Source organism: Thunnus maccoyii, chromosome 16 (genome assembly GCF_910596095.1).
Source record: "Thunnus maccoyii chromosome 16, fThuMac1.1, whole genome shotgun sequence".
Lineage (NCBI taxonomy): Eukaryota > Metazoa > Chordata > Actinopteri > Scombriformes > Scombridae > Thunnus > Thunnus maccoyii.
The window spans coordinates 30437015-30453125 of NC_056548.1; the positions used below are offsets into that span (position 1 = coordinate 30437015).

At 37.4% G+C, this 16111-nt stretch overlaps 1 protein-coding gene across 1 annotated transcript in view; it reads left to right on the forward strand.

The window, feature by feature from the left end:
• The window catches only part of LOC121914063 (neurexin-3a-beta-like), a 66723-nt gene extending 51074 nt beyond the window's left edge, over positions 1 to 15649 (forward strand). The window contains exon 6 of the mRNA XM_042437033.1: positions 12952 to 15649. Coding sequence (XP_042292967.1) covers positions 12952 to 13892 — 941 coding nt within the window. The 3' untranslated portion in view covers positions 13893 to 15649. The remainder of the gene's footprint in view (positions 1 to 12951) is intronic.
• The last annotated feature ends 462 nt before the right edge of the window (positions 15650 to 16111 follow it).

Below are 16111 nucleotides of genomic sequence, written 5' to 3' on the forward strand. Positions count from 1 at the left end.
CCGGAAATGATACAATACGCTTACCGTAGCACGTCAGCACGTCAGGAGACAGTAACCATTATATTACTGTAGAAAATCACAGTAATATCCATACTACTGTAGAAAATCCTCAAATTCATGGTGCAAATTAAAGAATTCAAACATTAGTTAGAAATAATTATTATATTATTATATTCATATGAATTCAAATACCCCAAGATGGCCTTGTATCTTCACACTTCTGTAGGCTGTTACTTTTCAGTTTTTAAATTTGTCTTAATGTTTATCAGGTCATGACAGGCTGTCTGTGAAGTTGTGAGCTGATTGGTTGAGCCAAAGAAATGCGTCACGTGATCTCAAATTTGAATACCATTACTGTCAGTCTAGGCACCAAAGTTCTTCACTGCAGCCGGTTTGGGAATTTTTGGATTAACTAGATTTTCTTTTTTTTTTTACCTTAAAGGATTTTCTTTTAAGAGTACTCATGTTCTTGTCTGTTTTTGTTCAGTGTTAAGTTGTCAGACGGTATCATAGATGGATTATATGGACTTTCTGACATCCTACAGCTTGCTACCTGTAACATTTGACTACAGAATACTCTGAAAGGACGCAACAAACTTGGAATATTCATAAATGAGCGCTAGAAGATATGGAAGACCACAACTCCCCAAGAGCCTGAGACATCTGCTCAACAGATACTTAAATACTTGAATATATATTTTGCCTTGTGGATGGTGCACTTCTTGCAGTGGTGATTGTGGTGAGGAGTAACGTTAGCAGTCAGTCTGGAGCAGCAACAGGAGTCACCGACATCAGCAGCTGATTAGTAAGTGTCCTCAACATTAAAACACTCGGTCCTGACTTACACCAGACATTACACTAAGCTAGTTTTTGTAGTTAAATTATTGACATCAATCTCTAGCTGCTCAGAATTGTGCTGTGCTAACATTATTTTGTTTGCTAGTGCTGACAGAAATCCATAGTTAACCTGACTGTGCTTTATGTTAAACTCAAACAGCTTCATATTACAAATCTAACTTGTCAATATGCCTTAATATGCCTTACAGATGTTAGCTTTGTATCTTCTGCGTTCAAAGGGCATGTGAGAGCCCCAGGAAAGGACAGTTAATTAAAAAGTAATCACTCTCAGTAAAAATAATGTTTTCTAAAGTCATGCATGGCTCTTAATCCTGATTACTTTCTTCATCTTATTTCTTCTCCTCACAGGTGGTGACCACTCCTGCCGATGCCTGAGCCCAGTCTCTCCCCATCATCACAGGTCTAACTGTGCAAGGTAAGATTTAAAATCCACAGACAAAGCCAATTTAGTCAGCACTTGTGGCAGGTGTGCTTGTTATATTATGCACCTGTTTCAGACAATTCATATTTATATTTTATATTTATTTTGGCTTAGACACAAGCACCTCAGCAGTCATCTGCTTAGATCTGTTCTTGTGTACTAACTCAAACAAGCAATGCTTTCTCTGTTGTGTAAATTTCTTAGTTTTCACAGAGGAAACAGTACTTTAAGGTAACAGAATTGTTGTAAATTCAGTGTTTGATCATTACTATTCAGGAGAACCTGAACCTGAGATCCTGTATGCCACCACCTTGGCTGTCCTCTTCACATTTTACTATATGTTCACAGTTGAATATCAGAAGGAAACAATGACATTGCAGGAGTCTGTTCAAAAGGTATTGCTCATCAACATTTTTACATCATATCCTATTTCCTTTACATTCTGTATATGTTTTCCCTGTGATTGCTAAGCTTGCCATTAAGATGTCTTTAAAAGTTTGTTACAATAGGTAATTCAAATCTTGTTATGTATAACCTATTCTGCAAAATCTTACTTCTGTGTTTGACTGTCTTAAAAACTTTTTTCTTTGATCATAGCTTGGCTTTGATCATAGCTTGGCTATTAAAGTTTTTCTGTCATCTACAGTGGCTGTCATTCAATTTGCTGAAGAACACAAAGCAGCAGTGGAGGATCATAGTGAAATCACCCACTCCTGACCTGCAAGGATCCAAAGCCTTTTGAACCAGCGGACTTGTGTTGCAAAGTGGACTGAGGTGGGCTTTTGGACTTTTTACAGACCAGTACGCATCCACAAACACCATTTTGAAGACTCTAAGAACACCTGTCTACCTGGTGACTTGACATCTCCCACAGTATCCATGTTTAGATTACCCAAGAGTGTTTTGTTTCAAGGCAATTGCAGTGTCTAGTATATTGTCAAGTTCAGTGATTCAACTTTTTTTTTACTTGTAATGGGCTCAAGAAATGACATTGTTTTTTTTTTCATGAGGATTTGTATTACTGTGGCTACAGATTTTCCATGGGCGCAAGCCACATACTCAGCTCTGCTGCTCATCCCACAAATGCATGTTCCTTACAAATGTGGCACCATTTAAAAGGGAAATAAACAGGCTTTCCAATGGTATAAGATTAATTGCCAAGATGCATTGTTACAACAAAGAAGTAATCTACCAAACACAAATTTCCTTACTTTTTGTGCTATGTCTATTAATTTTACTGCTTTTCAGTGTATGCGCATTAGCAAAAAATATATTATGACAGACTTTTATGGTCCTGGAGGCTTTTTTGTATAGCACATTGGGCTGGACTTGTGTGTCAAATTTCAGGTCAATTGGACTTATGGTGTGAGGGGTATGGTCTTTCCAAAATTTAATTTTTGGGCCTTAATTACAACCCCACCGTCTGGCCAATTGGGCTCATATTAAAGAGTATGGTCAAGACCTGCTCTATGTGAAAAGTGCTCTGAGATAACTTTTGTTATGATTTGGCGTTATACAAATAAAAATTTAAACTGAAATATTTCTTGCACATGCATATCATTTCCAGTTATTGTGCCAAGGTTTTAGCTTGTTCCAGCTCACAGCAATTTGAGCCACAGCAACCCCTTCGGGGTTTGAAATCCTAATAATAAACCTGGACAAACTTAGAAGGGTTCTAACCCTTCGGGGTTTGAAACCTAACAAAAGTTTTGCTCATGGGTGATGTAGCCAATGGGTGATGTAGATGTCAGCCATCAACTGACAAAAAAACTTGATTTCTCAGAATTGAAGGTGAAATAATTAAAACTGATGGCCTTAACATTAACTTGTCATATTGTTACGTTATCAAGGACACTTTTGTGTTTTAATGTTGAGAAATGTTGAGGATATCATTAAAATCGACAATGAGGAAAATGGGCTACTTCCTGGCAGCTGGTCCTCTGGTCCACTCACCGGACTGATATGGTCTCTCAGAAATCCAAAGAAGAAGAAATACATCATCCCTGGGGCAGTCTAAAATCTATGTTTTTTATTGAAAGAACATCATCAACAATTACAAAAAATAACACAAATAACATAACAGCTCACCACACAACACAAAGACAGTGGCTACATTTACATAGACCCTAATATTCCACCAAAAATCAAAACAATGGTAATAAATAATCAGAATAAAAATACCTCATGTAACCACCTGAATTGGAAGAGACTGGTCTGATCCGGCCTGATTGGAAGGAATTTTCAATCATTTTGAGAGGGGTTGTGTAAACCTTTGATAATCTGTTCAATAGGAAAATATTAGCGCCCAATTACCATGTGAACACATAATCCGGTCACTTCTCTGGAATAAATATATTCTTTCTGTCCATGTTTGCACAGTTTGGGGTATCATTAGGTGATGTAACAGTAGAGAAAGAGAGAGAGAGCGTGGAGTATGAAGTTAGCACACCAAAGTTAGCATGCCAATAGAACAGAATAGGCCAAAAAAATGTAGACATCTCTCAATTTTTGTGGACCAATGTAGCTATTACACATTTTGATGTGAGACTGGGTTGTTAACAGAAATAAAACAAAATTAAATCAAGTAACAACAGTGCCTCTCTATTCAATAACACTTTTTAAAAAAAATGTATTTAAACCTTCATTTATTCAGGTAATTTCACTGAGAGCAATGCTCTCTTTCTCAGGAAAGCCCTGATCACATTCACACACTTATACATTCACACCTGGAAGCTGCTCAGTACAAACACGATGTGATCTGCCAGCTACTGAGGGGCTCCACTGGAGCAGTTGGGGTTAAGGGCCTTGCTCAAGGGCACCTCAGTGGTAATGAGGTAGGGGCAAGCGCTGCTTCTTCACTTTCCCCACCCAGATCCTGCCATTCTGGGGGACTGAACTGGCAACCCTCCGGTCACAAGCTTGCTTCTCTAACCTTTAGGCCACCGCTGCCACAATGGGGAACTCTCCTCTTGCAGACAACTGGTGTGTTTCAGTAATTTGGTATACCCAGGAACAGAACCTTGAAGACCATATATGGGAACTGCAATGAACTACAAATCACACAGTTCTATTGAGCATTTTCTAAAGTTAGGCAAACATTGGTCTCCTTTCATTTCCACTAGAGCATAGAAAGACAAGTGCCATCTTATGCAATTCCTCTCTGATTATATTTTTACCTACATGTGCAGTCCACATGTTTCATGTGGGATGCATAGACAAAATATTGAATCATGTGTCAAAAGAGGATTAAAGCTGATATCCATAATGTTTTTCAGTCAATACATGTTCATATATATCCTTCTGAGTGGTGGAGATATCATAAAACATACAGACCACAGCTGTGGTTTGACTGTGGCACTGTTTATACACTAGGATTGTTTGTTTGAGTCTAAACCTGAGTCTGACTGCCAATCTTCCCCTGGGATAGCTGCTGCCATCACACTGGTTAATTGGTGTTCTGAAGGTACATTTGGATAGTGTTTTCTTTGTCAAAGTGCAGATGTTAACTACCATTGCTAAGAAACAAAATTGGTGTCTGTTTCGGCATATGTACAATATGTGGGCAAAGCAATGTGAGCACACTTGAGGGAGGTGCAATTACCCCATGGTCCAAAGACTTGTAAAGCAAGTGCCCCTTTTTCATTACCTGTCCAGGTAAAAAATATTATGTGGCATCAAATAGGACTTCAGTTTTACATCAATGAGGGATTTTATTTATCTTCCTCTAGTGGTAATATGGTGTTCTGACAACACACAAGCCATATCGCAGTTCAAGTGGAACCAGTCACAGCCTATGTTTTTTGGTCTGCACCCTGAATTTGAAAAGGTATTTCTATGGGGCAGACCTCTAATGATTTGAACCTAAACATTACTGTGAACACACCACTGGACCCACTATAAACTGCTGCTGAGAAATATAGTAAGTTATAGTAAGTTTTGTTTTGGCAGGTTCAGTCATACCTTGTCATGGTTGTCATGGTGCCAACAAGTGAGACGTTAAATATAAAATGCTTGTATTTTCATGCAATTCAAATTCAACGCTTAAGTCCATCAGTATCTGATTTCATCAGTTGGAGTAAGTTTTCCTTTGGCAGGTTCAGACAAACTGCAGCCTCCATTCAACTGTTATCTTTGGAGCACACCTGTTATAGATATCAGCTTTAAGCTTGTGATTTGACTCTTTATCATACTTGAGTCCTGAATCAATTGCATTTCACATATAGAACTTGACACAATATTGCAAACATACGTTTCGTGTTTTTTTGTTATTGTTGTTGTTGTTCTTTTTCCCCACTGCTATTAGTTAAATTTGACCTGTGTCCCAATTGCATACTATACAATAATTCTTATTAAACCAGTTGTTGTTGTGTGTGTGTGTGTGTGTGTGTGTGTGTGTGTGTGTGTGTGTAATTAAGTACACACACACACATACTGAGTATACATGTATACTCAGTTTGCATGCTGAATTGACTTGATATTGTCGTGACATTGATACTATTGTGTCACAATGCGATGCTCAACAGCACTAGAGGATAGCTGGCTGTAGCCTTCTAAAGTTGCAGTCTGATTGATGTCCTTCTGTACACATGTTGTATCATGAGTATCACATGTTCTTTCTTGCCGTTACAATCCGTTACATTAAATTCATTAAATATTAGTTTATAGTAAGGGATTGGGACACAGCGTCTGCCATTTTGGTCAGTCTTACCTGCCCCCAGTTTTCTGTGTTGTTTCTTTTCTACTCTACCTAAATGCAACTTACTTTAAGCATGCATGAACATCCTGCAGTACAACTAAAATAAAACCAAAAAATAATAATGATAACCCATTCTCAGCCAGTACCGTCTCTCTCTGATGTACACCCAGACTGCACGGCCGGTCCATGTCTAAAGATTAACATTACAGATAGATTTGTCATCAAGAAACACATGAGAGAGGAGCCCGTCCTCCAGTCGAGTGCCTCTCTCAACAGTATCTGTTTTCTATTGTGTGCATCTGGTTGTAGTGTGTGCAAAATTTTAAATGGCTTTGTTCTTTCATCTTCACATTTATTATTTGATAGTTTTAACAGGTCATATTTTTGTATTAATCCAATTAATCAATGACATTTTGGTTCTTATTATGGTTTTTGGCTTATTAGATATGTTTGGTTTTATTTGTTTAGTTTTTTGTTTTTGTTTTTGTCAATCAGATAATACTTAAATCACAGTGTGAAACATTTTTTGATATAATTTGACATTTTTGGATTTGGAACTACTTCAGTAACTAACTTGTGTGTTTGTTTGTTTTTTTTTCTTACTATATACTTTCTTGATAAATATTGAATTTAAAAAGTAAACATTTAAAACAACAACAGTTGCACATCAGCTTTATTTTAGGAATTTTATAAGCATATGCCCAAGCCCACAAATTAGTAGGTGAAGCAGTTCCAGATCCACTTCTTACATATCTTCTATTTTCCTATTTTGACAAAACAAATAAATCTTTACTGAATAATATTTTGACTGTAAGACAAAAAAACAAATGAACTGCATGGCTAAGAAGTTGCAGTTTAGGGCTTGTCAGACTTGTCAGTGTTAGAGTTCTTCTGTTCTTTTCTGTAGATGGGCATGTATATGCTCATTGTTTGTATATCCCCATCCCTTCCTTACAGCCAAAAGCTCTAATGCCGCCCGACCGCTTCGTACTGCCTTTACATGGACATGGCAACTGACTTACACTGTCACCTTCATCACCCTCATTTCCTGTGTAGTATGTTCATAGGTCCCACCCCTACTTCACCTTCTCCCTTGTCTTTAGAAATATTAAAATATAAATTCATCCATCCATTCTACACTAAAGAACAAATAACAATTTAAGCAAAAACTATAACATGAATAGATTTTAGATACTATTGAAGTCTATTGCAATGAAAAAAATGTAGATACACATTTTTTGTAAAAACAAACAAACAAACAAACATACAAAAAACAGGAAAAAAACATAAAAAAAACAGAGTTATGGTGTTTATTTTTTATGTTATGTGGTGTGGATGTATGTGTTGTTGCCTCCCTGTACCGTCATGTTTAAAGATAGAACACACTCTCCAATGGATAAAAATGATCTTTAACGGTACCAAGCAGCTCTCCAACATTGTTATACAACTTTTCCTTTGTAAATTCTTTTCTTCCTGCCTAAATCATGCGGGCAATATGTTGATGTAAGTTGACAATATATGTATGTTTTCATTCTCTTTGAAATGGTTCTTAAAGATGCAGTTTGTAAATTGTGAGAAGTGGATCTCAAAAATTGTATTCTTGGTGTGTCTCACTGTAAAAGCAAGGAAGCTAATGAACATGGTAGGTGTTACATGTAGCAATTTTAGCTATGTCACATCACTGAATTGTTACTGCATCATTGATTCAGACAATATTAAGATATAAATAAATGTGGTCACAAGTAAACCCTGTATATCTTTATGCTTCAAAGCCATAGGTAACACCACCAATTCAACAGTTGTAAACTGTTGCATTACAGGTGGAGAGTTTCCTAATATGAATTGCTGCTCCTGCTGCTCCTCCCTGGACTTTTGAAGCATTTAGATTTCTGCATATTGAACTTTTTAGTGGGGCAGCTAAGTGCAAAATCATTCAGATGGTGATACAAGCATGAAATTTTGCATGTGGCTCACCTTCAAGGTGCTTTTTAAAAAATTAATATTAGCCAAATAAAAATCCAATATGGCCACCATTTGTCAAGATGGCCACCAAATTGTGGTTACTGGATGCAATTATCGTCATATAATCAAAACAAACTGTCCAAAATTAATATTTGAGGGGTCATGGAGAATCTGTTTCCCAACATCTGGGTTTGTAGGATGGATTTGTTCATACTTTTTGGAAGGTTTAAGACATTTTATGTCTAAGTTGCCTAATATTTTACTTGATGATTCTGTTTTCATGGTAAGTAGACATCTGGATGTATTATAGTGTATTTATTGAACTTTAGAACTGGCACACACAGCTACAAAATGCAGTACAGCTCAGGCCAGACCAGTAGCATTTGCATCTTCCATGGCATTCATCTTACATCTGCATTTCGTCAGCTATTGGCAACACCTTGCAATAGGTTAGAGACTCATCCAGCAAACCTTCCATCATCACCATGCTTTTGTCCAACCCTATTCACAGGGATTTAGGTACTGTGGCCTACATGGAGTACTTCTCTGAAGTCTGCATATCAGTGTCATCAATGACTGGTGGATGTTGGCTAGGTTTTGAGAAGACAAGTGTGGCCTGATCATACCCATTCCAAGTGTCCCAAGCAGACGTATTTCCTTTGCCTCATAATGCCGACACCACATCACAATCACTAAAGGCAGAACAGAATTCCTCTCCCAAGTACGGAGCAGATCTCATGAATGGCTTCATTTCAGGCTTCATCCTTGACCAAAGGCATTCAGCAGTTTTGCAAGACCCAGCTCTTTCAAGGATGGAAGACACAATACTGCTATTACAGTCACATTGTGTCATTGGCTTTAATCATCAATACCTTGTTACCACTTAGGACTGAATCTTTTGCATACACAAACATTTATTTATCTGCCTCTTCATGAGTACAAGGAGATACATTGTTCAGACACATTGCTTGATTGGACTGTGCATTGCCCACTTTGGTCACAATGATTGTATTTATTATTTGGATGCCAACAATTTTGTCTGCTAGAGAATGAAAGAGCTCTGATTTGTTGGTGTTGGTGTTGTCTTGAGCCAATTAATGGGTGTTTTGGTGAGGTCTGTCACCCTCCTTCTCATTCCCGTCCCTTGCTTTGTTCTTGCCTCAGCCCTCAGACTAGATGCAACGTAAACATCACAACAACTGTATCTGAGTGCTTGTACTTTGTCACATAAGCCTCTACTGCAGGAATACCATTTTGCATGGCATACTGACTTAAAGATTTTGTTGCTAGGGTTGCCAGGATATTCACCGATGTTGAGCCATCGATGACAGTAGCATCTGCCACTAGTTCAAGATCTGGTATCTCGATTTTGGATTCAAAGATCTCTTGGTTACATGTAGCTGTCCATTGTCACTCAGAGAGACAGGGAATGGAGTGTTTTCATGCTGAAAGAATTGTATTACGTCATATGCCCTTCTTTGACAAGAAATGAAAAGTTGAAAGAAAAGATGGAAGTCCTATTTCAGTATTACTTTTCAGAGTTTCACAGCAGTGATGTCACCAGTGTACCCTTCACTCATTACCATTACAGGTGGATTTTCAAGTGGCTTTATATCAACTAACCCTTGATTTGGTGCTTGTATCACAAAATGTTCAATTCTAGCAAAATTTGCACTTAGCTGCCCCACTAATTCTCTTTACTCTTCAGCCACAGATGCTACAGTTGCTCAACACAAAGCACCTCACAAATGTTCTGGCTGTACCATAGGATTAAATTGGATCAAGGGAAACCCTGCTGATTGTTGGGAATATTTTTAAACTGAATATAAGCTGACTCACTATTTAGAATTTAATAATACTTTACATGAACACAGAGTGCTACATGTAGTACCTTTAAGAAATACTAACTACATCAGCGACACTATGATCATAATATCATCTGTTTGAAGCAGCATTTTCTAAAAGCTTGCAAACTGCATCTCTGATCAAGCTGTGGACATTGACAACTGAATAAGTCTTCAGTTCAATTATAGAATAAAATGGCATTTGTTTGATCTAACAATTTGTGTGCTTGTGAATGTATATGTTGGTGTTTGTGGTAACGTGTGAGTCGCAGAATATAACTTGGACTATGCGTCAAATATTCAGTATGGGCATGCACAGTGGATGTTTTTCATGTCAATGGCAGTTTGAATGTTCACACCATTAATACCTCCCTGAGATTACATTTCCATGATAAGGAAAACCAACTTTTTTGAATTTCACCTTAAAATCAGTTGTAGCATCTGTCAACCCTTGTCACCAGAAGGTTTACAGTGCCATATTGTTATGTGCAGTCTTTAAAAAGGCTAGTCATAACTGTTGCTCTTGTTTTTTGGGTTGTTTTTTTTGCTTTAATGTGCTGTTTTACTGAACAAGAACAATTTTAAAAGCTGTTCAATTGCATATTATAATTTGTTCTTTCACACTTCATTCAGAATCTACAAAGACTGAAGAGATACAGATGGAGTTTGTAGATGGAGGGGAATATAGAGCAACATACTTTAGTTACATTGCTCAAAAGGTTGTGGTTTGAAGCTGTTTGTTATTATTAAACTGTAGTGTTGGGTAAAAGTTACTCAACCCAGCTCAATCAAAACCCATTCAGCCACTTCCCCACATTACATAGCCTGTACCAAATGCAGAAAAAAAACAATGAGACCTCATAGCTTAACAAGCAGCTAGTGCAGAGGTTGACAGTATTGACTTATCACCAACAGTTACCTTAATGGTATGGATGTGTTCCAACAGATAAGCCACAGGATTCATACACCTTCCAACTCTAAACAAAACCTAGGACATCCCCAGATGTACCTGTAGCTAAGAAGACACACCATTTAAATAAGACAAATGTAGTTACCTGAAATTGCAACCCCTAGCTGGCTCCCACGCCCCACCTCCAGCCCCTGCACCGAGCTAACAAGTCCCAGACCAGTCTGCCCACTGAAGACACATGGGTATTGCTCCTCCCATCCAGCTCCTGGTAACAGAGCCAACAGACCAACCCTGATTAGTGTAATGCAACTAACTCAACCTAACTCTGATTAGTGTAATGCAATTACTGAATTTAAAATTTTGAGTGCAGTCAATAACTGGTAAACTATTTAAGAATCCACTGTACATGTTACAGTAATGTGTATAATATGTTACACCTGACAGTGTTGAATGGTTTGCTAAATGTTGGTTATAAGGAATTACCAACAGCAATTTTACTAACTGTAATAAGTAATTTTACCAAGACCCATGTTTAAATTGTTTAAATAGTTGGAAAATTAGATGTCTGTTGTTCTGTAGTCATACCAAGATGGTCAAATGGAACAAAATTTTATTTCAAGTTTATGATGTGGACAAAAACTCATCTATAACAGGCCTAGCAAAAAGTGATGTGGTAAACTTATAGCACAGCACACCGTAGTAGCTTTCTATGGTGGCAAATACATCATAGAGATTCGATTATTTGCAGTTTGAAAGAACTGTTCTTATGTTATCTTTTTTTTTCTTTTTTTCTTTCTTTTTTTTTTTTACCTTTTTGACAGTGGTTAAAAAGAAAAATTGTTTTAAACTGTGTAGTAGGAGCATGTATGTAAGTGGATTTGTTAGGAAACCTGTTCTGGTGAGCAAGGGCTTAGAAATTTGACTCTAGAAGGGCTAGCAAAATGAAGCTGTTAAACACACATTGGGATAAAGAATGTCCTTCATGACATCTTTCACACAGGCCAATATTTCACAAAGGGTGAGCATTCAGGTGACTTTGCTCTGCCATTAACATTGTTTCAACTTAAAATCAAAGTTATAGTTAAACAGCTTTTTTCTCGGTTACGGAGCTGATCATACGGCAGAATCATTGTCCCTTGTTGAGTAAAAACTGAACAGGCATTTTTTTCTAATTGCCAAGAAACAGTACGGTGAAAAAAAAGAGGACTCCAGGCTATACCTTTTTCCAGAGATGATTTGCACATGATAATTAGAACTGCTGTTTTTACATAGAATTATTTGGATGTTTAATCACTCTAATGACAAATTACCTGGCATTCACATCCGATTTCATGTCAGCCCTGATTCACCAAGATTTTCTTTTGGGTTTAAAGAAAACAGTAATTTGCATCCTTATCCTAATAATTATTTTATAGAGGGTTTTCTCATTTTTCCTCTTACTCAGTTTTTAAAAATAGTTCCATCTTCACTATTCAAGGTGGTAGCCAACTTGTGCCAAAACAAACTGGATGTTTGTCTCCTCTCACTGACGTTAACTTTAAGATTGAGATCACTTTTACCTCCAGAACAGCTCTGCATCTGAGAAATGTTTGTAAAACTATAACTACATTTTTTGGTGTTATCATAAAAAAGCAAGAGGTTTAAGATGATCAGAGAGCCAGTAAGAAGTAACACACTCATCAATCATTTCTATTATCATAGCAATCTGTATTTTGGATAATAAGTTTAATTTTATCTAAATTAATGTTACTGAATGTGCTGTGAAATAGAAAGAAGTTTGTTACATATTAGGAGTTTATTCAAAGTTTTCCTTCCTACTCAATAATGGGATAATTTGTATTTAGCACATAAAGTTTATTAGTTTACATTTGAAGATTTTACTCTCCTTTAAAAGTTTCTTAAATGATATTGAGAGAGAATGAAATATACCTAACTAAAGTGACCACTTTGATATAAAAAAATATATGTATATCAAAAAAAAACAACCTTTGATCTCTCTGGCTCATCCTTACACACCTCTTAAGCCTTTTGACAATTATATCAGATTATATCAGAAATCAAATCTGTGACATACCTATTTTTTCAAATTGCTTAAATCTTGATATCTTAAATTGATATGCCAAGTTTATTTTCATGGATTTGGATTAAGTCATTGCCTGTTTCGTTTTTCTGTCCATATATATATATATATAATTAATTATATTTCATAAAACCCCCATGCTGCCCTCTAACATTACTACCTGTCTTTCTCCAACCCCAGGAGCTGAATTAGTCATCTCAGTACTTGAGGATCCATTAGCGCACCCCCCTGTAGCTCCTCGTGCACCCTTCATTCACACTCCCTCAACACACCACCCACTCCTCACCATTATTGAGACCACCAAAGAGTCCCTGTCCAAGGCCACTGAGGCGGGGGTACCTTGCTTGTCGGACCGAGGCAGCGATGATTGTGATGATGATGGCTTGGTGATATCGGGGTATGGCTCTGGGGAAGCGTTCAAGTCTAACCTGCCCCCTACCGATGATGAAGATTTTTACACGACCTTCTCCTTGATAACAGATAAGACCTTGTCCACGTCGGGCTTTGAAGGTGGCTACAAAGCTCACGCGCCCAAGACTTTTAGACAAAACAAACATTCAGTCTCCAGACGCGGTAGGACTACCACTACCGCCATACCACTTACCGCCGACCAGAGCCGCACCACCGCCACCTCTGCCTTCACTGCCACCCTCCACAATGCTCCCGCCAAACAGCTGGCTGGCAAAATGAATAACCGCGAGCTAAAACCCCAGCCCGACCTAGTGTTGCTTCCATTGCCCACATCCTTTGAGGTAGACAGCACCAAGCTGAGGGGCCCATTAATAACCTCCCCCATGTTCCGTAATATACCCACAGCACTCCCCACAGAACCGGGCGTCAGGCGTGTTCCAGGGCCCTCAGAAGTGGTTCGTGAATCTAGCAGCACCACCGGGATGGTCATCGGAATAGTGGCAGCCGCTGCCCTGTGCATCCTCATCCTTCTTTATGCCATGTATAAGTACAGGAACAGGGATGAAGGGTCCTACCAGGTGGACGAGAGCAGGAACTACATCACCAACTCAGCTGTGCAGAGCAATGGCGCTGTCATGAAGGACAAACAGCAGAGCTTGAAAGGCAGCAACAAAAAACAGAAAAATAAGGATAAGGAATATTATGTGTGACTGTGAGACTTATGTCAACATGAGACAGTAAAGAAAGAAAGCACTAAGAGAACATTTACTTTCCGCAAGGAGCTATGACAAATGATGGTATAACATGGATGTGCTGAGTAGTTGAACTGATGACATGTACTGTAATATAAAGCACACTTACTATTGTAAGCATAACGAGAAGGCTAAATAGCAACTTTAGAGACCTTCCTCTTCTATCTGGTCAGAGACGTTATCAGTATAGAAATATTTCACAGCTACATCATTCTCCTAAGTGACTTTTAGAGCAATGTGATCCTTGGCATTAAACAAAAAACTTTTTTGTAAAATCACAAAAGGCTCATAATCTTGACCATTTTCAGCATGTAAGCGACATGTAGTGCTTAACAAGAGGGTGTCAGACACGCGATCGTTGTCAAAGTAAAAAAGGACTCTTGTATCAGAATACGACAAAATTTGTATGGTTTATACATAAAAGTGTGGTATCTTACTTATTTTTGCTTTCAGCAAATGAAAAAAAAACCCAAAAAGAACAGCAAGAAATTTTCTGTGTATAAAATGAAAGCAAGTGAGCAAATTGCCATGGGCAGATCTAATTGAATCTGTTCACTCTGGGATCTGATGTACCACAGTTATTCTCATTGTCTGACAGACAGTGACTCACTTTGTGGAAACATGTGGTGGTTGTCTTGGTAAAAAGCAACTGATTGTAAAATGCATGCCATCCTAATTTTACAGTAAAGTACAGTACAGTAAAAGTCCAGTATACAGTGTTACACTTGGACCATGTTCTATCTAATGCCAAGACAGTTCATCATCTGATCAGAACTTAGCCCCTCCCCTCTTTTTGAAGCCCTCAAAGATATTAATCATGGAAAAAAATGATTCTCTTAAAGAAAAAGTCTATTAATGATGCACAGCAAGTGGTGGTCTTATCTTTTTGCAAAACTGTATGTTGGTTCATTGCCTATCATTCCGTTTTTCTATGGAGGTGTCAGGAGAGAGACAAATGCAGTACTACATTGTTAACAAATGTGTATACAGAAATAAATCAAATGGTGAAAGTGTGAGTTCTATCTGCTGTCACAGTCGACTGTGTCAAAAACAAGAAATTTGTTTACATATTTTATTACATGCTAGCTGTTGTAATTTGTAGGTAGGATATTGTACATATACCATGACAGTTGTAATTTTTTAGTACCTCTATTGTACAGACTGGACATATGGTTTAACAGCATATTTCATGACAAAATCTATTAACTGTTAATTTACATGGAGAAAAACTTTAGTCAGAATGTGGAGAATCATATTGATATTTCTTATAAAATAAAAATGTATTGTTAGCCTAGAGATCTAACCAGAGATGTTTCTAAAGTTGCATGAATATTTAACTACTTGCAGTTGTCCAACAAATACAAGGTGCCCTTCCTTCTGTATCATGGCTTTCTTGTTCTGGGTTACACTAGTGTTATTTCTTTTTGGAAGAGAATAAAGTCAGAGTTATGACAGAGAGAAAAACAAAAAGGCTGTAATGGTTGGGGGTTCACAGTTAAGAAGAGCTGAAATTGTGGTATTTTTGTTGTTGTTTGTTGTTTTCTTTGTTTTTTTTTAATCGGACTGGTCACTTCAAATCATTGTCTTGTCATCTTTCTTATCATTAGTTAACATCTTGTTTTGACAATATTTTACTGTCCAATTATGTTCCCATTCTCTGCCATTGTCATTTAATACTTTGTTATTTAATGATGTGGAGGTGAAGTCTTTTTCTTGCCTGAAATTCAGATTTTTGTGTTATAATTGGTACTTTTCATAACCTTTTTTCATTACTTTGATAACAAATAAAACAAATTCTAAAATATCTTTTTATTTTTCTCTGAAAGTACACTGTAGTCCTTGGACTACAATCGAAATCCAATTATGCATTTACTTATGGAAATATGACACCGCTTTAACATTTTCCCTCTTTCTCAGCATGGAGTCATTCAGATTCATCAGGAAAGAACAAATGAGGCAGCTTTATGCCCCTGAAAGCTTGTTTTTTCTCCCCAACTCAATATATACCAGAGATCAAATTTCAAGTTTTGTTTTTAAAAAAATGGTTTGACAGTCAAGAACACCAATCTGCTTTAGATTTTGTTTCAAATGTTGCTAAATTCTGATTGGTGCAGTAAGGCTACTTGTTAGGGTGATACCATGCTCAATGATGGAGATGCATTATGGTGTAAAATAAT